General features: G+C 54.4%; 1 protein-coding gene across 4 annotated transcripts in view; it reads right to left on the minus strand.

Moving 5' to 3' along the window:
* The window catches only part of TPCN1 (two pore segment channel 1), a 60,845-nt gene extending 37,849 nt beyond the window's left edge, over positions 1 to 22,996 (minus strand). The window contains exons 1-2 of one of the 4 annotated variants that reach the window (XM_058691193.1): positions 22,812 to 22,996; positions 19,531 to 19,764 (exon numbers count right to left, since the gene is read on the minus strand). In XM_058691193.1, the coding sequence (XP_058547176.1) occupies positions 19,531 to 19,642 (112 nt within the window). In that variant the 5' untranslated portion in view covers positions 19,643 to 19,764; positions 22,812 to 22,996. Of the gene's footprint in view, positions 1 to 276; positions 922 to 19,530; positions 19,768 to 22,811 lie in introns of those variants that run through there. The other 3 variants (XM_058691192.1, XM_058691191.1, XM_058691194.1) reach the window with 3 other exon arrangements.
* Positions 22,997 to 23,973: the final 977 nt, after the last annotated feature.

Raw genomic sequence — 23,973 nt, forward strand, 5'->3', positions numbered from 1 at the left:
GGCCGAATCTGCCCCCCAGGCCTCCAGGTGAATGGCTGGTGCTCCCGTGAGCGCCCTCTGCACGAGGAGAGTGCTGGATAACAAAGCAGTCAGGGGGCCTCTCACCACAACACCCCAGGTCCAGCCCAATCCCGGGGGCCGGGATGGCCTCTCACATGGAGGATTATTAGAGACCTCACGAGAATCAACACGTGAGACCTCAGTCTTGGGCACTGGCCTCACCCGGAGCACGGTGGGCTCTTCCAGGGGAGCTGGAAAGGCAAGGTCAAAGCATACCGAAAGGGCCCAGCTGGTGGAGACGAGATGACCTCACCACGGGGCTGTCGGGGATCTGGCCCTCTACCACCTCCTCCAGGAAGGCGGTGGCTGGCCCTCGCCTCTGCATGTCTGCTTTCCTGGGAGGCGGCTGGGCTGGAAGCGGGAGGGAAGAAGGGGAAAGACACGCAGCAGGTGCAGGAGGATGGGAGGAGCCTCCACCCTGCCTAGGCCCTCCCAGCAAGCCAGCTTCTCCGTTGGCCCCCAGGAGGTTTTTAGAAGGGCCGGAGGAAGCTGGCCAGGAACATTCTTGGCAAAACCAAGAAGGTCCCATTCTGTGCCTCCGGGGAAAGTTCCCCGAAGGGAAACATTTCGTCCCACACTTCTGCTGCCCCGGGCAGAGAGCTCTCATGAGGAAACCAGGCGGGCGGGCGGGCGGCAGCCTCTTCAGGCCAGCAGACCTCAGCCACGGAAGATTTATGCAACACCTGACCCTTAACTACCCTCCCCGAACCCTGGCAATCAGCCCCAGGGAGGTGAACAGAAAATCACTGGCAGGAGGAGGGGAAGGAGCTGAAAGAAAAGGCCCAACGGGCAGGCATTAGGATACGAAACACCAGTAACAAAAAACTGACTCCAAGTAGGAGAGAAGTTCCCCATACAGAGGACAGGCCGACAAGCGAGGATATGACCTGTTTGCACAGATGGTAACGCTTCCTCCACGCTGATGTAACAGGGCCCAGACGCTCCCTGCAAAACAGCTGGCTGCTTTGCATGCAGCCTCTGAAATGACCCTGCGGGGAATCCAAGGTTTCCGTTCGCTGGAGCACAGCGTGCGGCAGCATCCTGGTGGTGCCGGGTAAATAGAAACAGTTTCCATATGCCGCCATAAAGCTGCACCAGGGAGGAGACGGAAGGAGCCCGCAGGAGGGGAGGGCTTCTATGTCCCAACCCCCACCCAGCAAGGGCAGGGTCGGCACAGGCGGGGTAAAGCCACTGCGACCTTCCTCTGGGGCCTAGACAAAGAGGTCGCCTCTGAGCTCCTGGACGGGAGAGGATGCCAGGCCGTGACCGCTTCCGGGCAGGTTTATACGGGGGAGGGACTCCAGCCCCATTCAATCCTTGCTCCTGTCCCCCCTCCTCTTACATGTCCACAACCTCGCCCATTCTCAAACACACACACCGCCCGCATCCTCTTCGAGATAAAACACCCAGGTTCACTCCCGACGGTGCCCCTCCCCTCCCCCGGTTCGCCATCGGAGTCCCCGGAGCCTCAGTTTCTTCAGCCATTAGCTGGGACTGGGGCCAACCGAGCTCCGGGCATCACAGAGACAAATGTGAATACCCACAGAGCACCCAGAGCCCTCCGGAAACCGGTGCCCGCCAGAATGAACAACGAGCAATCGCCCGACCGTTCGCCAGTTGTCGCTGAGAGCCCCACTCCATGGGAAAAAGCTCGAAGAGGAAAATAAACCAGAGTGACACTGATGAGTTTTCCGGGCGCAGCGCTGCCACCCGGCTTCTGCGCTGGCTGGCTCTTCAAAGCCCCCCAGATAAAAATCGAGCAAAAGGCCCGATGCTGCAAGAAAGCAGAGTGCACATCTCCTTTGCTCAGGCCTTCCCTTTCTGCTGACTGGCTGCAAGATGGCGTGGGGAGGCAGACCCGTGTTGCAGCGCACGCTAGTCGGGACTGCAAACCCGGGCAGGGCCCCGGGCAGATAGACCGACTCCGGAAAGGCAAGAGCTGGCACAGAGCCAGCCTAGTTGAATCACTGGCCTCAAGCCCGAAACCCGTCCTGCCAAAGGCTCAGGCCAGAGGAGGAAAGGGAAAACAAAAGGCTCAACTAGGCCAGTACTATGGGTCATGCACTATTCTAGAAGGAGAGACCCTGGTTTGGAAGAGGCCAGGGTAATGCCCTGTGCCACCTCTAACTTTGTTTCCGGCCAGCTGACAGGGACCTAAGGGATTCCCTGTAATACATGAGCTCAGCACAGAAGGGCCTTGAACTGGCAGGGGAAATGGCTAGAGGGTTGAGAGCAGTGGCTGGGAAACTGAGTGCCTCTTAATACTTTAGGGTAGTGATCACCGCCCCAGGTGCCCACCCTCACTCAACTGGCTACACAGGGCCCCTGGCATCCTGAGGTTGCAAACACGACCTTGACCGCAACTCTCCAGGCTTAATACTTCATGTCGCAATTTGGGGGAGAACGAGGGAGGGTGAAACCTTAAAAGGCTGGCCTTCTTGACACAAACGACTATGGTTTAATCGAAGGACACATTTATGCAGCACCTACTGTATACCAGGCATGGTGCCAGGCGTTGGATTCGAAAAAGTCAAACCCTGTACTTTGTCCTCACGAGGCCCACAATCAGGAGGCAAAAGAAGGAAAGCGATCCTGTGCAATAAAGCCATTTCTTACTTACAACAGCCTAGAAAAGGATGTCACAGCTACCTTCCACGGGGGCTAGTGGGCAGAGGCAGGGGCGGGGGGATTCAGGGGTGGTGTCTGGGCCACTTCTGAAGGATGAAGGATGAAGGAGGTTCCCAAGGTGGATGGGGGTGTGGTGAGGGGAACACTCCAGAAACAGGAAAGGTCATGCATAAAGCTCAGAGAAGCAAACAGCAGGGCGTGTCCGGGAGACCGCAGAGGGTGCAGGGATCCTGAGGCTGACACAGGCTGTCCGCCACATTAGGGAGACGGGACCCGAGCCCCCCGGTTCCAAAGGGAAGCACTCTGACCAGGTGCACCAACCAGAAGTCCGCGGGGAAGCGGTTGTCTTGGGCAGCACCATAACCCCGTCTACAAACCAGTGCACGGCGAAATTGCAAGTTCGCTCTCCCAGGGGAGCACAGTGAGCGCACCTGTGTAGGGCAGGTGCCTGGCCAGGAGGCACCAAGCTCACTTCCACCGTCCAAGGCTCCTCACCACCCTGGTCTCGCGACTCCTGCACATCCCCCGCCACCGCTCCTGCCAAGGCAGAGAGAGAACTGTGGCTGCCGGACGCCCGCAGGTAATCTCTTGGTGAGGGGGGATGGCATTTCTCCTTCCTCCGCCTGTGAACTTCAAGACTCGGCTTGCAATTCTACTCCCTGCCCCTGTGTCACTGGCTTCATTGAAACGAAGGGCTTTCGCCGGAACGGATCACTCACCGAAAAGTACTTACTGAGCACCTACCATGCACAAAGTGCTTCAGGTGCCTTGAAAAGAAATGTTGTAAGGTCTGTGCACACGTCAAAGGCCCCTCGCTTCACACACACACACACACACACACACACACACAGTCTGCAAGCCCCACTGTTTACCCAACGAGGAGTGCAGCACCTGTGCGAACATCTGTCCTGCATTCACTCGGAAGCATCAGAAATGCTAATTGTGAACTGCACAGGGACAGGGAAGGAGCTGTGGAAGAACAAATGGGGATGAGAGGCATTTTTCACTGCACGCTGGCACCCCCGGAGCCCCTGCGAGAGGCCAACAGACAAGTGGCGCGCGGGGGACGAGTCTGGCTGGGAGACCCACTCTCCGCGTCAGCTGACGGTCCGCTCAGCACAGATCAGAGGTCTGCACCAGCCCCTGCCCGGGAGCACCCAGGGGGCTGGCTGGACCCGGCCTGCACGAACCCTGGCCTCACCCCAGCATCTGGATCATCTGTGGCTGCCGGCGGTTCTGCTCAGAAGAGTGAGGCGGCCGGAGGCACAGGCCCGTTGGGGAGGTGACAGCAGTTGGAAGGCGACAGCCTGCAGAGAGCTTGAGCCCTGAGGCGTGCCACTGTCCAGGGGCCCGGGCTTGTCTGGCTACTGCTGCTCCCAGAGGACTGTGGGAGCCTGCACCGTCCGTGGCCAGCCCCTGTGCGCAGCCTCTGCTTCCTGTTTTCCTCAGTCTCCCTTCCTGCCACGTGGGGAAGCAGCCAAAAAGAAGCATCACAGACAAACATACAATGGCGGGGCACGTGCATGACACAGTCAGTCAAGCATCCGGCTCTTGGTTTTGGCTCAGGTCACGATCTCACTGTTCACGAGTTCGAGCCCCATGTCGGGCTCTGCGCCGACAGCGCGAAGCCTGCTTGGGATCTCTCTCTCTCTCTCTCTCTCTCTCTCTCTCTCTCTCTCTCTCTCTCTTCTCCGCCCCTCCCCTGCTCATGTCCTCCCTCTCTTTCACTCTCTCTCTCAAAACAAATAAATAAACTTTAAAAGTATATATTAGAAAAAGGAAGAAACATACAAGGGCAACCAAGAAGCCAAGCTAACAAGTAGCAAGGGACAGAGCTGCTTGAACTAAATGATCCCTGCAGCGCGCCCAGGATGGTGGTCAAGGGAGTAAACGTATTATTCCCCCGTTTACCATGGGTACCATGGGTAAGAAAGCGCAAACAAACCAGCTAACGTTCCTTAAGAGGAAGGCAGAGATTTTAATAAGAGAAGACCACGTTCAAGCTCTCAGTCCAGAGTCCTTCAGCTGCCTACTCAGGGCTCAGGAAGGGGCAACATGGCTACTGTGTTGAAAATGGAACCCTGATACTTTATTATGACTTAGAGCTTCCACTCCCCGAGTTGGTCCTAGGAGATGTCGTGTGGAATTTCCCACTCAATCTTTACGTCCACCCTGAATGCAGTTATTCTTATCCCCCCTTCTACAGGAGGAGGAGAAAGTGAGGGAGAAAGTGAAGTTCCTCATCGGAGTCTCCAAGGCCACCAGCAGGTGATGCCGGAATTTCAACCCCATCCTTTGCTGTAGACTGAGACGCTCTGAAGAAACAGTAGATGGGACATGTGCCAGCAGATAAGATCGCCCACCCAACACACACACATTTCTAGCGACCTGAGAGTTCTCCAGGCCACCCCCGTCTCCAGACTGGTGAGTCTCGGTGGACCTTGGGCCAGTGTTTGATCTCTAAACCGAAACAGCACAAAATAACCTACAATAACACCAAACGGGGCAACTGGCCTGGAGGCGGAGTGGACTTTGGTATCGATCGGATCTGAGCCCTGTCGAGGCGACCAGACTGGCCCCGGGGTGCACCATAAAAGCTGTGATTGCAGACGACAAGGCAAGCCAGCCAAGTGCGAACAGCCGAGCCCGCGAGAAGAGGGCACCCTCGAGAGTCACAGAGAGAAGACATCACGCTTGTCGACGACCACCCACAAGTGAAAGCCAACACACCCGGCTGCTTGGAGGGGTGCCAAGCCATTAGCCTGCACTGAGCACAACCACTCTGCCCGAGCTGATTTTCAGCAAGAGCTAAAGGAATGAAAAAAAAAAATCTTTTTTTAAATAAAAGCCCAATCTAACAAAAAGAGAGATTAGCAAGAGAAAAAGGCAGCCTTTTCCTCTTGCTAAAGGTGGGGTGGTGGGGCGAGGTGTGGGAAGGTGGGAGCTGAGCACCCCGGGCCTCCGCGACAATTATGGGACGTGTGGGCTCCTGGAGAACTGGGAAGCTGTTAAGAAGCAGAGACCTGGGGCGCCTGGGTGGCTCAGTCGGTTAAGCGTCTGACTTCAGCTCAGGTCACGATCTCGTGGTCCGTGAGTTCGAGCCCTGCGTCGGGCTCTGGGCTGACGGCTCAGAGCCTGGAGCCTGCTTCCGATTCTGTGTCTCCCTCTCTATCTGCCCCTCCCCCGTTCATGCTCTGTCTCTGTCTCAGAAATAAATAAACATTAAAAAAATTAAAAAAAAAAAAAAAAAAAAAAAAGAAGCAGAGACCTAACCGTCCAAAAAGCTGGCTATTCCCAGGGGTGGCGGGGGTCGAGCCCCGCCTAGACTATTTCTGGCCTGTTGCATGTGTTTGCGTCTCCTTGTCACCCCAGATGGCTCCAGGAGCCGGTTACGCTGTGACCCACGGAGTCACCTGGGGCCTTGGGTGTTCTCCGAACCTGGTGAGTCACTTCCAGATAGGCTACTTGACATCTGTTTATGAAACGCCCGGAGTATATGCAGAAAAGACACGGTCTTTGCCTTTGCAAAACTTGTACTACTAGAAAGAGGCACAGTTGTGTACATCAGCACCCACAACAACAGCACCCGCCCAGACGTTACACTGAGTCGGGCACTCCGCCTTCCTGCCCGGTCCAGCCCAGCCACCTCAAACGGGCATCCGGAGACACTCGAAAGAAATCCACTAACAGGTTAATCCCTGATTGGAAGGAACGTGGTTTATAAAACCCGGCTCGGCACTGGATGACCTAAGGGGTATTAATCATACTACGAAAGGAAGCTTTGCCAAACTCGGCCCTCTTGCCCATATTTTAAATTATCTACTTCACCAAAATCCCATTTTCTCACAATCTTTAGGAATCCATCATGGCACAAAGCAAACCGCGACTCAGTACATAAGACATTAATCAAATCTATCACATGCAGTGCCGGGGAGGGAGCGGGCCTGTGGGCGCAGGGAGCAGAGAATGAGGGGCACACAGCATATTCAGAGAATGGGAGGGTGTGGACAGGCGGCCACTACCCTAACCGATTAGGGAGGCTTGCGGAAGGCCGTGTGGAAGAACGGGACAAAGGTCTTCAGCCGATGGAAAGCTGGAGTGGGGAGAGGTCAGAAGCAAGAGACAGCAGCCCATGGGAGGTTGGGGAGTGAAAAGTGGTTCAAACAACAAAATGAATGAGACGATATGAGTGGCGCCATGCTGTAAGACTTCTGATCATTGGTTCTGATTTCCGGGGTGGAGGAAAAAGAACGGAGGCCAGTCAGCCAGGAGTGTCACCGAGACGAAATTTCTCATGGCCTGGAAAGCGCTGGGGCAGCTGCCAGAGGCTGGCAGCAGGCGGGGAAGGTGGGTCGGAGCATCTGCTTTTCAAGGGCTTCGTCTTTCACTTGACCCGAGAACGTGGCCTACCCTTCACGGAGTGGGCGGGCGTAAGTTTACGGTTTCCTTCTCTACACTGGGAGGCGAGGGAAACTTTCAAGGCCGCTAGGGCCTGGGCAGAGAAGCACACGCGGGGCAAGGTGAGAGAGCAGAGGCGGCAGGGGTCTGCGATGAGGGCAGACCCGCCTGCCCGAGCGCCCACCCGGCGGAACGAACGGGCCCCACTCCTTCATGCCTCCAACTGCGCGTCTGCAAAACGGGGATGCATACCATCGATGCCCACGGGCCACTAGGCTAAACCAGTTAGAAACATTACACACGACCTTTCCAACCACAATCCACTATCACAGCACTTGCTGCCTCTAATGAGAGAGCATCAACACCGGCTGGGGCGGGGGGAGACACTCTTCATGGCAGCATAAAGGACCCTGATTTGCAGCTAGTGGATCCACCGTGGGGCCAGGGAGCAGGGGGTGGAACCCAGAGCGCGCACGGAGGGAGAGGTTTGCAAGTGCGGCTCCGTATGCCGGCTGAAGCCACCAAACCTTCACTTCGGAGAATCCCCAGACATAACGGAGTCTTTCGTGGAAATACAAACCCCTAGGGGCGCCTGGGTGGCTCAGTCGGTTGGGCCTCCATCTCTGGCTCAGGTCTCGATCTCGTGGTTCGCGAGTTTGAGCCCCACGTCGGGCTCTGTGCCGACAGCTCAGAGCCTGGAGCCTGCTTCGGATGCTGTGTCTCCTCTCTCTGCCCCCTCCCCCACTCACACTGTCTCTTTCAAAGATAAACATTGAAAAATTTTTAAAAATGTGTATATAGGGGCGCCTGGGTGGTGCAGTCGGTTAAGCGTCCGACTTCAGCCAGGTCACGATCTCGCGGTCCGTGAGTTCGAGCCCCGCATCGGGCTCTGGGCTGATGGCTCGGAGCCTGGAGCCTGTTTCCGATTCTGTGTCTCCCTCTCTCTCTGCCCCTCCCCCGTTCATGCTCTGTCTCTCTCTGTCCCAAAAATAAATAAAAAACGTTGGAAAAAAAAAAATTAAAAAAATAAATAAATAAATAAAAATGTGTATATATATATGTGTATATATATATACATATATATATACACATGTATTTTTTAAATTTGCAATCCAAATACCCCAGTTGAATACCAAGATATCACTTCCTCAGTACACGAAGGGTGGTTATGAGGACAGAATCCGACCCTCCTTTTCTCCACGGAGGGGAAAAAGCTTTCTTTTCACATAAAAGCTTTCTCGTGAAGGGGGACAGAGTTAGATCTAGCTTCCTGGCTGAGCCGACTGAGAACTTCCTGATCAACCCTCGACTACAATGGATTGTTGAGGGGGTCCTGTCAGTGCTATGGAACAAAGCAGAAACTTATCTGCCGGATACAGCTGGACACCATGCCTTTTTCAATCAGGAGAGTAGGTCCTTTCTGATCGTAAGGGCTTGGCGTGGTGGGGCTAGGAAAGGCATGGGGGGGTGGGGCAGGGCACAGCAGAATATACTCATCCCGATCTCACTCTTCCTTCACTAACTCCTTGCCCTTTTGTCAGACCCCATCCCTGATGTTTCTAGAAGGCCCTCACCTATGCCCCAGGGCAGGGGACCCTGGGCGAGTACTCAGTTCTATTTTGTCCAGATGTTTCCTGAGTGCCTAGCACGAGGCAGGCACAGCGCTGAGCCTCAGGACTGCGGATGACCCGGCCCCGGGGAAGTCCTGAAAAAAAATGCCAAACCTGGCTCCTGCCGCTACAGAATATCCTAGGAGTCTGTCTCCTCTCCATCCACTGCTCAATCTCCAGAGACAAAAGTCACTGCTATCCGGGGCTCACCCACCTCAGGGTTTCTAAGGAAGGATACCACGGTGGCTGGAGAAGGCATCCAGAGTTGGCAAGAGGTCAGAGGGAAGAGGTTTTGTCATCATGTCACCAAACACACATAGTAGCTCCTGTGCCCAAGTTCACAAACTCCTGCTGTTGGCATTCTAGGCTCTCCATAACATGGGTCTGCCTGCTCTGACCCAAATAATAATGGCCAACGTCCAGCAAGCGCTCAATCCGGCGTAAGCCAGGCACTGTGCTAATCGCCTGCTATATGCCATCTCGTTTAACCCACGGCCGTAAACAGCAGAGCCCATTCAAACTCAGGCGGTTTGAGAGCCTATACTCTTTTTTTTTTTTTTTAACATTTATTTATCTTTGAGAGGCAGAAAGAGACAGCACGAGCCGGAGAGGGGCAGAGAGAGAACGAGACACAGAATCCGAAGCAGCCTCCAGGCTCTGAGCAAGCTGTCAGCACAGAGCCTGACGTGGGGCTCGAACCCACGAACAGTGAGGTCATGACCTGACCCTAAGTCGGACGCTCAACCGACTGAGCCACCCAGGTGCCCCCGAGAGCCTATACGCTTAACTACAGCCCACATCCGACGCGCCCCTAGCATGCTGGCCTCTGGCCTGCACACGTCCTTCCCTCTGCCCGCGCCACTGCCCCTGCCTGTCTCCCCAGCATCCCCGATGCCACCTGTCCCCAAATGCCACCTGGCCACAGGCCCGTCTGCTACTCCCTTAGATGACCCTCCACTGTCATTTGCTCTCTTGACTCCTGCCACGGTGTCGTTGCTGCCGCGGTAACCTACCACCGAAATTTACTCCAAAGGCAACAAACCCAAACACCTACAGGCCCCAGGCGGGTAACAAACCCAGGAAGCCGGGGTGTGTGAGGCCACAGGGGCTGTGTGCTCATTCTGTGACCAAGCATAATGGCTGCTTGATCATGCCACCCCTGGAAACCGTTCAGGCCGAACAAAATAGGTCCCACCGTGTCCCTGGGCTGCCACCATGTTAGCCAGTCTCCACGCCCAGCTCCAGCCACTCTCCACAGGGCGGCCTGAGTGAATTCTCCGACAACGCCCCTGAAACGTGACCGCGTCGCTCCCCCGCCAGAAGCACCCCCTCGGGCTTCTCCATCACCCAGGATGAGGCCCCAACTCCTGAGGTGGACGGGGAGAGACCCTGTAAGATCTGGAGACAGTCTGTCCTCCCCACCCTCCAGCCCAAGCACCTCCCATACGCACCCACTCCGACACCTCCGGGCCTCTGCCCCCTGTTCCCTTCCTCTGGAACGGTCTTCCCCCCCTGCCGCTCTTACACTAGCTATTCAACGGGTACTTTATTTTTTAATATTTACTTTTGAGAGAGAAGAGAAAGACAGAGCATGAGCGGGGGAAGGGGCAGAGAGAGAGAGGGAGACACAGAATCCGAAGCAGGCGCCGGGCTCCGAGCGGTCAGCCCAGAGCCCGACGCGGGGCTCGAACCCACGAACCGTGAGATCGTGACCTGAGCTGAAGTTGGAAACTTAAAACAACTGAGCCACCCAGACGCCCCTTCACTGTTACTTTTTTTTTTTTTTTTTTTTTTCTAATTTCTAACACCGGCCTGAATCTTTATTATACATCTCAAAGTCAAAGCCAAAAAAAAAAAAAAAAAAAAAAAATTCCCAGCCCCAGTTTGGATCAAATAGCTAAGAACAGAGAAGATGGTCTTAAAGTTGGACAGAATGCAAATGAAGAGAAAGAAAGGAAAATGGGCCCCCCGGCCGAGAGTCGCAAGAACTACAACCCAGAGGGAGGAAAGTATAAACAGAAGAGGAAGACAAAGGGGTTTGTAGGAGATGCGCCCACCTGCTCTGCCCTCTCATCCATATGTGCCCGGCCTGGCACGTCCGCCCCCGAGCTCCGGCCTCCATCCCACAGATGGATGAAATCTGGGCTTTCTTTAGGCAAATCACATGGAAGCAGAGAGCGAAATCCCCAGGGCCGTTCCAATTCCCACTGAATGCCACCCAAAGGTCAAGAATACTTCATGGGCCGTAGTTCCTTGGTCGGTTTCATACTGTTTCCTTATTTTGAAGTACTTTGTTCTGAACACAAAGCCAAGGCTGAATTCGTGTGTTCCGGCTCAGAGGTCATAGAGCAGCAGCCCCGTGACCAGATTGTATTCGGCCGGCTGTGTTTAAGAAATAAGAACGAGTTACCAATATTTAAAAATCAGAAGACTTCCAGGGCGCCTGGGTGGCTCAGTCAGTTACGCGTCTGACTTCAGCTCGTCACGATCTCATGGCTCGTGAGTTCAAGCCCCGCGTCGGGCTCTGTGCTGACGGCTCAGAGCCTGGAGCCTCGCTTCGGATTCTGCGTCTCCCTCTCTCTCTGCCCCTCTCCCGTGCTCACTCTGTTTCTCTCTCACAAAAATAAACACTAAAAAAAGGTTTTTTTAAATAATAAAAATAGAAATCATAAGACTTCCGATTAAAAATGTAGGTTTGGACTTCTCCTGCAACATTGGAAAATGTGGTAACAACCTGCCTGTGATCCTGCGTGGAAGTGAGTGACCAAAGGGGCAGCCGCCCCTTACACACCAGCACACACGCTCCCCAGCGTGCCCCAGGCCTACAGGGCTCCAGGCCAGCCAAGCTCTCAGGCCCTATCCTATGAGGACAATTCAGCTGAACCAGACCCTCATGAGGTTCGAGAAGAGGAAGAACCACACGTTTCTACAGCTAGATAAGTCCTTCCCACAAAGAGCAAACAAGGCAAGAGGGACCCCAGTGCCAAAGAGAGCCCAAATTCCAATGACCTAACCCAGTTATCCAGTCCAAGGAACATTCATTCTCCAGGGAGGGCCGGATGTGGGGTCCCCTGCCCCTGGAACCGTGACCTAAGGGGATCGCCCTCCTCACTGAGTCTCACTGAGTCTCATGCTCCAAAGCTGGCCTTTCCTTTGTCCTTCCTGTCTACTTCCCCAATATTGACTCCTAAGTTCTCAATTTCAGCCCAACCACCAGGATGTAAAATTGAGCCCAATGCCTGTGCACAGGAAGAGCGGAGGAACAGCAAACATGGAGGAGAAAGCCACAGTTTTCTACGGGGTAGAGTCGTGGGTGTCCTTTGTGGTCTGGTTTTTCACTTGCCCACATTTTCCGGTCCCCTGTGATGATCCAATACAACTTGTACGATGAAACCCCATCGGCTGGGCTATTTTCTTTTAATTTTTTTATTCATGTTTGAGAGGCAGGGAGAGACACTGTGAGCGGGAGAGGGTCAGAGAGAGAGAGGGAGACACAGAATCCGAAGCAGGCTCCGGGCTCCGAACTGTCAGCACAGAGCCCGACGCGGGGCTCGAACCCACGAACCACGAGATCATGACCTGAGCCGAAGTCGGACGCTTAACCGACTGAGCCACCCGGGCGCCCCAGCTACGAGGAGGAGCTCCAGGTACGAAACTCCAATTTAGAATACCATGTCTCATAGGAAATAAAAGTTAAAAAAGAAAAAACAAGATAAAGACAGAAACCAGCTTCCTTTTGGGAAAGAGAATTCAGCCTAAAATGCTGCCTCGTGCACAGAGTTCACTTCGTGGCATGTGGCACATCAGTTAAGAGCCTGAGTCCGGAGTCAGAAGACCTGCGTTCGATGCCGCCGGCACCTCTTGGCTGCGTGACCTCGGGTACGTTTCAACCTCCAAGAGCATCAGTTTGCTCTCCTGCTGACAAGGATCCTGCAAGCGCTGGGAGCACCCAGTGACGGCCGGCACAAGCGGAGTGCTCCTGGACACTGCCTGGCACATGGGAGGGGCTCAGTACCCGAGAGCCGTTACCAGAAGGGAAGGAGTTAAGAACTGTCCAAATCAAGGAGTTTACCCCAGCAAAGGGAGAACGGACAGCTGCCTTGTGGGCTCCCCGAACGCAAAGATGGGATGGGGGCGGTCTGGGGACTGGCATCCCTCTCAGCGCTTCCTCTCAAGAGCCCGGGTTCCCTTCGAAGCTGGCCCCAGGGAGAGCACCGCACCCGGAAACCACCAGAGACATGCTGCTGTGAGCCATCTAAGCCCTCCCGGGTGCCCTCCCCGACTCGGAGGCTGAGAAGCTGACGGTTCTGGCTCACGGAGCTCCGGAGCAAACGTGAACTCAGACCTCCCCAAGGCGATGGGTACAGAGCGGGGCTCTCCAGCTCGCACCCAGCTGCCACCGCGCCGTTCCGACGCGGCTGCTCTCTGCGGGCGGAGGGGAGAGATGGCATCTCGTGGCAGGGGGGCCCGAGGCAACAGACAGGATCCCCCACGAAGACCGGGAGGGCTGAGGAAGTAAAAGGCTTCAAGTCTGGGTTAGATGGCTGCAACCCAGCATGCCGGGCGCTTGCTCATTTTAATTGGTGCCTCCGCCGGCCCGGTGACGCCCGGCATTCTGCCTCAGCGAGGCCCCAAGAAAGCCAAATGCCCAGGCTCCCTGGGAGGCCGTGAAAATCTAATTGCTGCTTGGTCTCCAGCTGCCATGCTGCCTCCGCTTCCTGGCTTGCCGGCGGCCACCCGCTGTGCCAGGAGCGAGGCAAACAGGATTCAGATCCTGGCCTGGGTTCAGGACCCCTATATTCCACTGAAGAAGCCCCGTCTCTGGCCACGACAGTAACGCCTGCCTATGACTAGCCGAACACTCACCACGGGCGGCACACGTGTGATCTCACCAAATGCCCCCCAGCCACCCTCCTGGCAGATGCTAGCATGAGCCCACTCCACAGATGAGGACACTGAGGCTCAGAGAGGCTGAGATCCCTATTCAGGTAGGAGTGGAAGCCTGGAGCTTGACTCTCCGGAGCCCATGTGCTTAACCAGGCCACCATCCGGGGTATCACGGGTGACGAAAGCTACACGGGTCCCCTGGGCTGCATTCACTCTTTTCGGCAAGCACGCTGGAGACGCTCGGTCAGGGAGAGAACCGTGGGCACAGATTTCTGTTGATGGAGAGCCCACCTTGGGGGTGATCATCCTCGGGCAGACAGCCCCCACTGCTCTTTCCCAGCTCATCCTGGCTACACCTGCCCCCAGGCCAACAGCTCTGGCCCACCTTGCCTGAACGAAGACTGTGGAAAAGGAGCCAAGGGTGCCACATGTTGGCCCCTGTGGTGGGTGGGGGGAAGGGGGTGCACCTGGAGACAGGGGAGCAGTGGTCCTCTACGCTGCTAGACCTCACACCGAGTTAGGCAACTCCTGATGGCATGCCAGGCAACAGGGTGAAGGAGAAAGACGGGGCTCCTCTGCTCTGTCACCTTACGCCTTATCCCTGCATGGCCTGTCCCCTGGAAACCATGGGCCACCAGCACCGAAGTAGCCTAGGAAGGAGCGCCTGGCTGGCTCAGTCAGTAGAGCACGCGCCTCTTGATCTCAGGGTCGTGAGTTCGAGCCCCACGTTGGGTGTAGAGATTGCTAAAATAAATAAACTTAAAAACAAACAAACAAACCCCAAAGTAGCTCATGAGACTAAGTGTGTCAGCCCCTCCCCTCGACCCTAATCCTTCTTACAACCCAGAGAAAGCAGTGAGTACAGGCCCATCTTAGGCAGCTGTTGGGTTAAAAGGCAATGAGAAGGCAAAAGGTGAGTGTGACCAGAATTCCCTTGGAAAATCCTTTGTATTGCCCACGGCGTTCACCCTCTACGGTCTAATGGCGGCCTAGACCGCTGCCTGATACACAATGCAGGCCACGAGCGATTTCTAAACCACGCTGTCACACGTCAGCCCCACTGACCATGTTCAAGGTTATTCCTAATTTCCAAGCTTTAAATACCTCTGTTTATACCTGCCTCCTTTATCAACCTGACATCTTCTGCCTGTGAGTCATTCGTTAGCATTTCGGCAGCCGCTCTTATAGCCCAGAGAGATGTCTGAATCTTGGGTAAAATCCATTCTTGCCCACAAAGGGAAGAAAAAAATCCCAACCCTTCAATTCCCTGCAGGGATAATATTCCAGCATAGGCCATCCCTAGCACAGGGTCAAAGGTCACAGGCAGCACAGCCAGGCTCCTGCATGGGAGGAGGAAAGGAAAAGGAAAGGAGTGTTACAGGCTGAACTGTGTCCCTCTGAAATTCCTATTTTTTTTGTTGTTGTTGTGTTTTGGTTTTTTTACATTTATTTATTTATTTATTTTTGACAGAGAGAGACAGAGCACAAGCGGCGGAGGGGCAGAGAGAGAAGGAGACACAGAATCCGAAGCCGGCTCCAGGCTCCGAGCTGGCAGCGCAGAGCCCGACGCGGGGCTCGAACCCACAAAACGCGAGATCGTGACCCGAGCCGAAGCCGGACGCTCAACCGACTGAGCCACCCAGGTGCCCCTAAAATTCCTATGCTGAAGTACTAACCCCCAGGACCCCAGAATGTGGCTGTGTTTGGAGACGGAGCTTTGAAAGCCGTAATTAAGGTAAAATGAGGTCATATGGCTGGGCCTTAAGCCAATCTGCTTGGTGTCCTTGTAAGAATAGATTAGGACACAGACACACAGACTCGGGGACAAACATGTGAGGACACAGTCAGTAGGCAGCTGTCTGCAGGTAAAGGAGAAGGGCCTCAGAGAAAAGCTGATCCTGCCGCGGACGTGATGTTGGACTTCCTTCCGGCCTCCAGAACAAGGTTCACGGCCTTAGAAAGCTGGCTTGGTTCTCAGTGGCTCATGCCCACGTAGCTGCCAACTCCGCTGAAGGCTTCCGTCTAAATCCTGCCAACTCCTTAACACCGAAAGGGTTTACATCAGCCACGGACTGGGTGTCGATGGTGGGAGCCTCTAGGACAATCGGCTATACTGGGGAAAATGAGACTCTGAGTGCCGGTAAGGAGAAAAGGCAGGGGGAGATACGGCCCGCCTCTGACCAGGTCCCTGACACCACTCCCACGAGCTACCCATAAGGCCCCAGAAAACCCAATTAGGTTTTATTTCCACCATGAGCTGTTGAGTGCCTATGTACCGCAGCCATCGAGCTGGGTGATGCCAAGATGAATGGAACGCAGGGCCCAGCAGGTGATCAGACGGCTAAACAAGTCATTACCACGCAGTAAGCTACTTGCAATAGTGGGAGCCTCATCTAGACGCCAAAGCAGGAAAGGGCAGTGAGTGATTAGCCCTGTCAGGAAGGGGAGGTCCGGAGAAGGCTTCGAAGAGACGGGAGTATCAGCAGGATCTCCAAGACAGAACTGGAAGCAAGCAACAATGGCAGCAAACTAGAGGCTGGGCAGAGTCACCAGCAAGGCAGAGCGGCTGAAGAACGCATGGGCCTTTCACAGAGCTCAAAGCGGCCTGACACTGTGGCAAAGGCGGGAAAATGGGACCATTCAGGCAAGAAGGCACCGGGGCACACAAGGCCGAGGGCGCTGGCTAAAGAGTTTGGCCCGCATCCCGTAGGGGTCGGCAAGGTCCTGGGGGGCTGCGAGCTCGGGAAAGTACCGGGTCCGATTTGTGGTTCAGACAGACTGTTCAAGACCACGGGGACGGGGGGCTTTGGGGAGAAGGCCAATGCCAAAATCCAAGCATGAAATAACAAAGGCGTGAACTGAGGCGCAGTAGGTCTCCTCTGAAATCTCTTCTTTCCTCAGAGAGGCCCAACTGATTTGCCAGCAAGGCTTGGTGGGTTACACCCACCAGCTCTTGGAGGTTTGAGCAAATGATCTACTAAGAGGGTGAGAGGAGAAACTGAGGCACCAACACACTGCACGGAAAGTACACTTTCCCTGGACCTTCCCTTTTTTTTTTTTTAATGTTTTATTATTTGTTTTTGAAAGGGGGGGTGGGGAGGGGCGGAAAGAGAGGAAGACACAGAATCCAAAGCAGGCTCCAGGCTCCCAGCTGTCAGCACAGAGCCTGACACGGGGCTGGAACCCACAAACCGCGAGATCATGACCTGAGCTAAAGTCAGGTGCTTAACCAACTAAGCCACCCAGGTGCCCCTATATTTCATTCTTCTTATACAGCCTAAAGGAGCCACCAACTTCACCAAGGTAAGAATAGCCTCACCAGGGGGCACCTGCGTGGCTACATCGGTCGGCAGTCCGACTTCAGCTCAGGTCATGATCTCGAAGCTCCTGGGTTCAGGCCCCGCGACAGGCTCTGTGCTGACCGCTCGGAGCCTGGAGCCCGCTTCCGATTCTGTGTCTCCCTCTCTCTCTGCCCCTCTCCTGCTGAAGCACTGTCGCGCTCTCTCTCTCTCTCAAATATAAATAAACATTAAAAAAAAAAAAAAAAAGAATAGCCTCGCCAGTGGCCCATCCAAGGTTGGTTTTATTGTCTACTTGGCCTATTTCCCACTCAAGCTCCGTCACTGGTTCCAAACCTGATCCTGACACAGAACTAGGTTGCTCTTCCCACTGATCCGCAGGAGAGCTGAACACCCCGGCCGTCAGCTGACACTATGCAAGGACTTAAAAGCGGCACTCACGACAATGACCAGGATTCCAATTTAGAATCCTGAGCTGGACTATTTCCAGAATGATCCACACCCTTAGCATGTCAACCACCCTCCCCTGTGGTCCATTCCCTTGTTGGCCATGGACGTGACCACTCCTTCGCTAGGGAGGATCCTACTTTCAAGCTGAGACGAGGTCACGTTCATTTACATCACTTTCTTCAAAGCACCTCACACAGGGTGTAGGGGCAGGTACCAGAGGGGCGTTACCGCTTACTAGCTGTCTGACTTGGGACAAGTCACTTAACCTCTCTGGGGCTGTTTCTTCCTCTGTAAATCTGGAAAGTGACAACACGCTCATCTTGATGACATTAATATACACAAATGCTAAAGGCCAGCACTCGCATTTATCAAGGGCTTGTGATGGAAAAAAAGGAGAGGAAAAAAGGGAGAAGGAGGAGGAAGGGAGTCAGACAGTCCTGGGTTCAAATGTGGCCTCAGCCACTTGCTTGGCTGTGTGACCCTGGGCATGTTATTTCACCTCTCGGACTCATGGTCTCCTCCTCCTTAAAATAGGAAAAATAGGAATAGTGCCTTCGCTACCAAAGGATCTTAGTTAAGATAACAGATAAGAGGAGCTTTCACACTCAGCTTGCTAGCTCTAGGGCATCTAAGAAGTGAGCCTGAAATCAGAGCCACTGATTTCTCAGCCCTGAATGGCGCTTAGGGAAGAGATTGATAGTCTAACCTTCCTAGACCACCCAGATCTACCATGGAGATTGGGGGGGGGGGGGGGGGGGGCGGACTGAATTTGCCAAGCAAGGAGAGGCCAGTTTACAGGGAGCCAGGCCTCCCGTCATAGTCTCAGCCACAGGAACAATGCTGTCCTTCATCATTTCCAAGGGGACGCTGCTGAGCTCCCTGCAACCTGACTGTGTTCTCTCTGGACAAAGGAGACGGAAGGGCCAGGCTCGTCTTTCCCGGGGCCCAAGTGTGTTCCCATGTGATCTGGAGGATAGCAATAGCCCTCTGTCCTGGCTCAGGAGCATGGCCAGCGGGCGGCACGTCTATTTGGTAAGGAGCTCCTAAAGCACTGACCCCTGACATCTCAGGACCCTCCACAAAACGAAAGTTTATTTTAAGCTCTCCCGGACACCAGGCCTGAGCATGCGAGGGAAATGGCTCCGGGACAAGGACCAGGAAGCTTTTTAAGGTCTCCCATTCTGCCAGAAACACAATTAAAATGTAAAAAATTTAAAGCTCGCCTCTCTTGGGCTCACTTCATGCCAGGCTCTGGTTTAGAGGAAGACACAGAGCAAAACCCCAAACCCTCAAATCAATGGATCACGACAAATGCTCGCCCCCCCCCGCCCCCCTGCTTGTCCTGGGCAGCAGCAAGGGCCTGAGCACCCACGTGGAGAAGCACTCAACTCTGCTTTCCTGCCAAAGGTTTCGGGTTGGACAGAGGAGGCCAGGGTTGAAATCGGTGTCTTTCGCTTTTCTTTTTCCTTTTTTTTTTTTTTTTTTTCTTTTTTAAGTAGGCTTCACGCCCAGCACGGAGCCCAATACGGGGCTTGAACTCATAACCCTGAGATCAAAACCTGAGCTGAGATCAAGAGTCGGATGCCTCACCAACTGAGCCATCCAGGAGCCCCTGTTTCTTTTCTTTTTTTTTTTTTATTTTTATTTTTGGGACAGAGAGAGACAGAGCATGAACGGGGGAGGGGCAGAGAGAGAGGGAGACACAGAATTGGAAACAGGCTCCAGGCTCCAAGCCCTCAGCCCAGAGCCCGACGCGGGGCTCGAACTCACGGACCGCGAGATCGTGACCTGGCTGAAGTCGGACGCTCAACCGACTGCGCCACCCAGGCGCCCCCCCCTGTTTCTTTTTTTAACAAGGAATGGGGCAGGGAAGTTAGCCAAAGGGCCAATTTGCCTGAGGTCCCCACCGAGCATCCACAAACAAAGCCAGGGTACCTCAAGTGCAAGGGGGGTAAGGCACTGAGGGAACGGAGAGCCCCGGGAGGGGAGGCTCGTCCCTGGAAGAATCCCTGAGCTGGGGGTGCAAGATTAGGACCCCACAGTCTCCTAGTACTTTCTGTGTCAGAACTCAGGGGTCAAATGCAAGGTCAGGCATTGGCACAGGTGCATCTATTACTGGACCACCAAGCCCACAACTCACCCCCTGAAACAGAAGAGCTGTGCCCCTCCCCCGGCACCCCCTCCCCCCCCAGTCTTACTTCTGCGAGGCAGCTCCTCTTGGCCCAGGCCGTTGGAGGGAGCTAGTGGGGCACCGCCACCCTCATCCAAGGTCAAGATGAGGGGAACGTCGTCATCTAAACTCACAGCCATGTTCTCTTCTCCGGCAGCCCTCAGGATGCGACGTCCAGAGCTTTGAACAGTCTCTGCTTTGAGCTCTCGTTCAAAGCCACTGGCCCAGAGGTACTTCCCAGAAACTCCTCCATCAGAGGCATCTTCTAGGTTTCGGGGGGGGGGGGGGGTGGTAAAAAGAGAAAAACAATTATTAAAATACAACCACTGATGAAAACATTCTGGAATCAGACAGGGGCAATGGCTGCATAACCATGCAAACGTACTAAAAAGTACGGAATTGTACCCTTTAAAATGGTGGATTTTTTTTATGGTATGTGAATTCTATCTCAATAAAGGGTGTTCCAGGGGTGCCCGGGTGGCTCAGTCGGTTAAGCGTCCGACTTCAGCTCAGGTCATGATCTCACGGTTCATGGGTTTGAGCCCCGCGTCAGGCTCTGTGCTGACAGCTCAGAGCCCGGAGCCTGCTTCAGATTCTGTGTGTGTGTGTCTCTCTCTCTCTCTCTCTCTCTCTCTCTCTCTGTCCCTCCCCCACTCCCTCTCTCTCTCTCAAAAATAAATAAACATTAAAAAAAACTTTTTTTAAATAAAAAATAAATAGAGTATTACAGTAATAGCATCAAAGTATGGCAGGGAACTGTGTAAGAACAAATACTGAAAATTTAAGCATAATTATGTTTGGAGATTGAGATTATGGCTAATATGTTCCATCACCTCCATCCCTCTTGACCCTTGTTTATGTGTTTTGTGAAGATTTTCGACTTAAAAAAAAAAAACCCATTAAAATAATAGTAGTTAATACTCATTGAGCATTTACTATGTAGCAGGGGTTTTCTAGCAATTTTTAAGTAAAGCTGATTGAAACTTCATTAATAGTAAGTAGGATTTTCTTTTTAAGTTTATCTATTTTGAGAGAGAGACAGAGCAAGCGGGGTAGGGGTGGGGGCAGGGGGGAGGCAGGTAGGGGAGAGAGAATCCCAAGCAGGCTCCCCACTGTCAGTGCTGAGCTGGACGCGGGGCTTGAACTCACAAAGGGTGAGATCGTGTCCTGAGCTGAAACCAAGAGCCGGACGCTTAACCGACTGAGCCACCCAGGAACCCCGCAAGTTATTAACCCCCGTACTAGCCCCCATTACAGAACGAGAGACTTCCGGCTCAGAGACATTAAGTGACTTGACCAAGAACCCACAGCTCGAAAGCCAAACTTTGAACTACACAGTCTGGCTCCGGACGGGTTATCCCAGCCACCGCACTACAATTTCTCCCAGACCCAGCCTCGGTGTTTACACAGCACCCAGCTTCAAAGACGTGCAGAGTCAGCGTGCCAGATCACCCACACTTGCCCATATCATTCTTATATAAGCATTATTCTCCTAGATTTAGGTGTTTCGGGAGGAAGGAGACGAGCATTCTTTTAAATGACATCGCGTCGTCACACAGCAAACGGCACTCATCCTGGACTCCCCATCTAGAACCCGCAGAACTAGCCGGTTGCGGTTCCTATTTATACACATTCCCGCTTCCGCTGAGTGGGACCAAAAGCAAAGACTCAGCAGATCTGACGGCAGACCTTTGAACTTAAAGACGGCAGCAGGTTCCTTCCTCAAGCCGAGGCCTTCTGGGCCCCATCAAGTCTGTCTCCAAACTAAACCACTAAATGGCAAGCCGGCCATTTGCTTCTTCCACACGCCACCAGCAAAACCCTGGGCAAGTTCCTGCGCGTCAACATCTTCTTAAAACTAGGCAGTGAAAGTGAGCGCCATTCTATTTGTTAAGCCCGGAGCGCTCTGCCCAGCCAACTTCCTGTGCGACTTTTTTAAGTGTCCCCCAAATCCGGGGATTAATTTTGCTTGGAAACCTCAACAGTGGAGAACGCAAGGGAGGAAATCCCAAATGAGACGCCGCCACTCGGGCAGTCTTGCGCAGCAGCGTGTGTTTTGTTTTCTCTTCCGTTTAACTTTTCACCACAGGTATTTTCAAACATATTCGAAAATAGACCGAATATGTAAATGAACTTCCTTGCATCCCTGGCGCAGCTTTGACCGTGATCAACGTCTTCTCATTCTCTCCCTGCCATTTACTTTGTAGGTGAGAGGATCTACCAACCTTCTCAACTCATCAAGAAGAGGTTTCTAAATTTTTTTTTATCATTGCTATCATAATGGCTAGAGGTTTTTATTTTAACTGTTTAACATAGGACTGCTTGCTAACAATGCATGCGGTATGTGAGTTCTGTGGCTCTCTACCAGGGTGATTTGGGCCCTCGGGGACACCAGTAACATACGGAGACATTTTTGATTATCATAACTAGGGGGGAGGGGTGCTAGTAGGTAGAGGCCAGGGGTGCTCCTAAGCACCCATCCTGCAACGCACAGGCGACACCTGCCACAACGTCGAAATATGTGGCTCCAATGTCAACAGTGCTGCTGTTGAGAAATCCTACTTAGCTAATATCCCCACTTCACAGATGGGGAAAACTGGGGCTCAGAGGGGCTAATTTACCCTGCCTTTTATAATAAGCAGGGAGGTGGTAAGAGCCCAGATTTCAACAGCTCGATCTCAGGCTGTCTGAATGCGGGGGCCCTCCCCATTCAACCATTACCATCTACCTCCTGGCAGAACCAGACCAGCAGTTTGAACTCCAGCCCATCATTTTGCAGAGAGGGGAAAAGTGAGGCCCACAGGGGAGCAGGGACTGGCCCAAGGTCACACAGTGCAGGGCTCCTGAGTCCCAGCCCAGTGCTCCTTCGGCGGGCTCTGCTCCTCCCTCTATAGAGGACCCAGTAAGGGTCATCCGTGGGGACAGGTCCCAGGAAAGCGGGCCAGCAGCCATCCAGACTCAGGCACGACACCCTGCGGGTGGGGCGCCTGAGGGCGCCAGGGAGCCGAGCAGATGGCGGGGTCGGGTGGGGGACAAGGAATGCGGGCTCCAGCTCCACGTGCCCCCGGCTCTGGTCCGGGCCCCAACTTGGGGGTCGCCCCAGGAAGCCGGGAGCGAGGAGAGGGGGCGCCAAGCACCGGCCTGGGCTGGAGGGAGAAAAGCGCGGCGATGACTTCCCGAAGTCCCTCTGGGCCCGCCCTGCCCGCCTCCCACAGCCCAGAGCGCGGCGCAACCCCTTACTCCATGCCCTCTGACCCCTGGCTCCTGCCCTCTCCGTCAGGCCATCGCTCGCACCCCTCAGATTCTTACACGCGCCGCCCCAGCAACCCGGACCGCGCGCCGGGGTCCGCACCGCGCAGCCCAGCCCGCCGGCGCCGCCGCCGCCGCCGCCGCCAAAGCCCCGAGCCTGGAGCTGTTGCAGCCGCCGCAGGCGCCGCCACTTCAGCCGCTGCCACCACGGCAGCTGCGCCAGCTCTCTCCTCCGCCGCTTACCGTCCCTTCAACCCCCCGGCCCCGCCCCATTCCACCTCTTTGCCGCGGCCTATTGGCTACCCAGGCAGCATGATGAGCTCTGATTGGGCAAGCTTCACGTCCTTCCCCAGTTCTCGCCCGCTGCTGATGCAGGATCCCCTGCCCACCTCCTTGGGAAGAGGTGGGACAGAGAAGCTCCGCCCCTTTCCCCACCCACCCCGCCCCCGCCTTCCTCATTCAGCCCAACCCAGGGAGAGTCGCGGGCCTTTTCATTGGCGGAGGGTCAGAGAGGCGGTACTCCTGATTGGTCAGGCCTCAGGAGGTGGGGCGGATTGAGCGAAACAAGGAATGGAATGGTGAAAAAGAAAGTCAATCAGACGCCGAGTCCCGCCTTCAGTGATGGGAGGGTAACCTAGCAACGCAGGTACAACGGAGTTAAGTAACTGCGTTGAGAAACCAGGGCGCTAGGAGCAGGTGAGTGACCCCGGTGGGGAAGGGCCGGGAATGAGCGGGAGATGGGGAATAGGATCCAGTCCGCTATCATTTGGTGCCTGAGGAATCAGTAGCCCGCACCGCGATGCTGTCCCTGCCCCAGAACCCTGCTCTCCAGCCCCTGCCTCTGTCCGGGCCTCCCTCTCCACTGCCTTCAAGGAGTACTGGGCATCTTCTGTGTCCTTGCTTCTACTCTGCCTCCCCGCTCACCATCTTCACATCCCCGCTTCCTCATCCTTAATACGTGGATGATACTAGTCAAGTGGAGTCACATCCTGGTTAACTAAGTTCAAGTCAAACATAGGTGATGGGGATGAGAGGGTAGTTTACAAGTTCCCTACCATTTCGCCCAAAGGCCATGCATTCCAGGAGGAGCATGCAAATCATCTCACTTGGGTGTGTTCAGATTAGGTCCTTTCGATTATATCATTGTTTTCCTGTTGTGCTAACGACATAACTTAATTCCCATTCTTGTCCTTAAAATGTGATTTCGTTGTGCATACTTCAT

The sequence above is a fragment of the Neofelis nebulosa genome, chromosome 11 (assembly GCF_028018385.1).
Source record: "Neofelis nebulosa isolate mNeoNeb1 chromosome 11, mNeoNeb1.pri, whole genome shotgun sequence".
NCBI classification, from domain to species: Eukaryota; Metazoa; Chordata; class Mammalia; order Carnivora; family Felidae; genus Neofelis; species Neofelis nebulosa.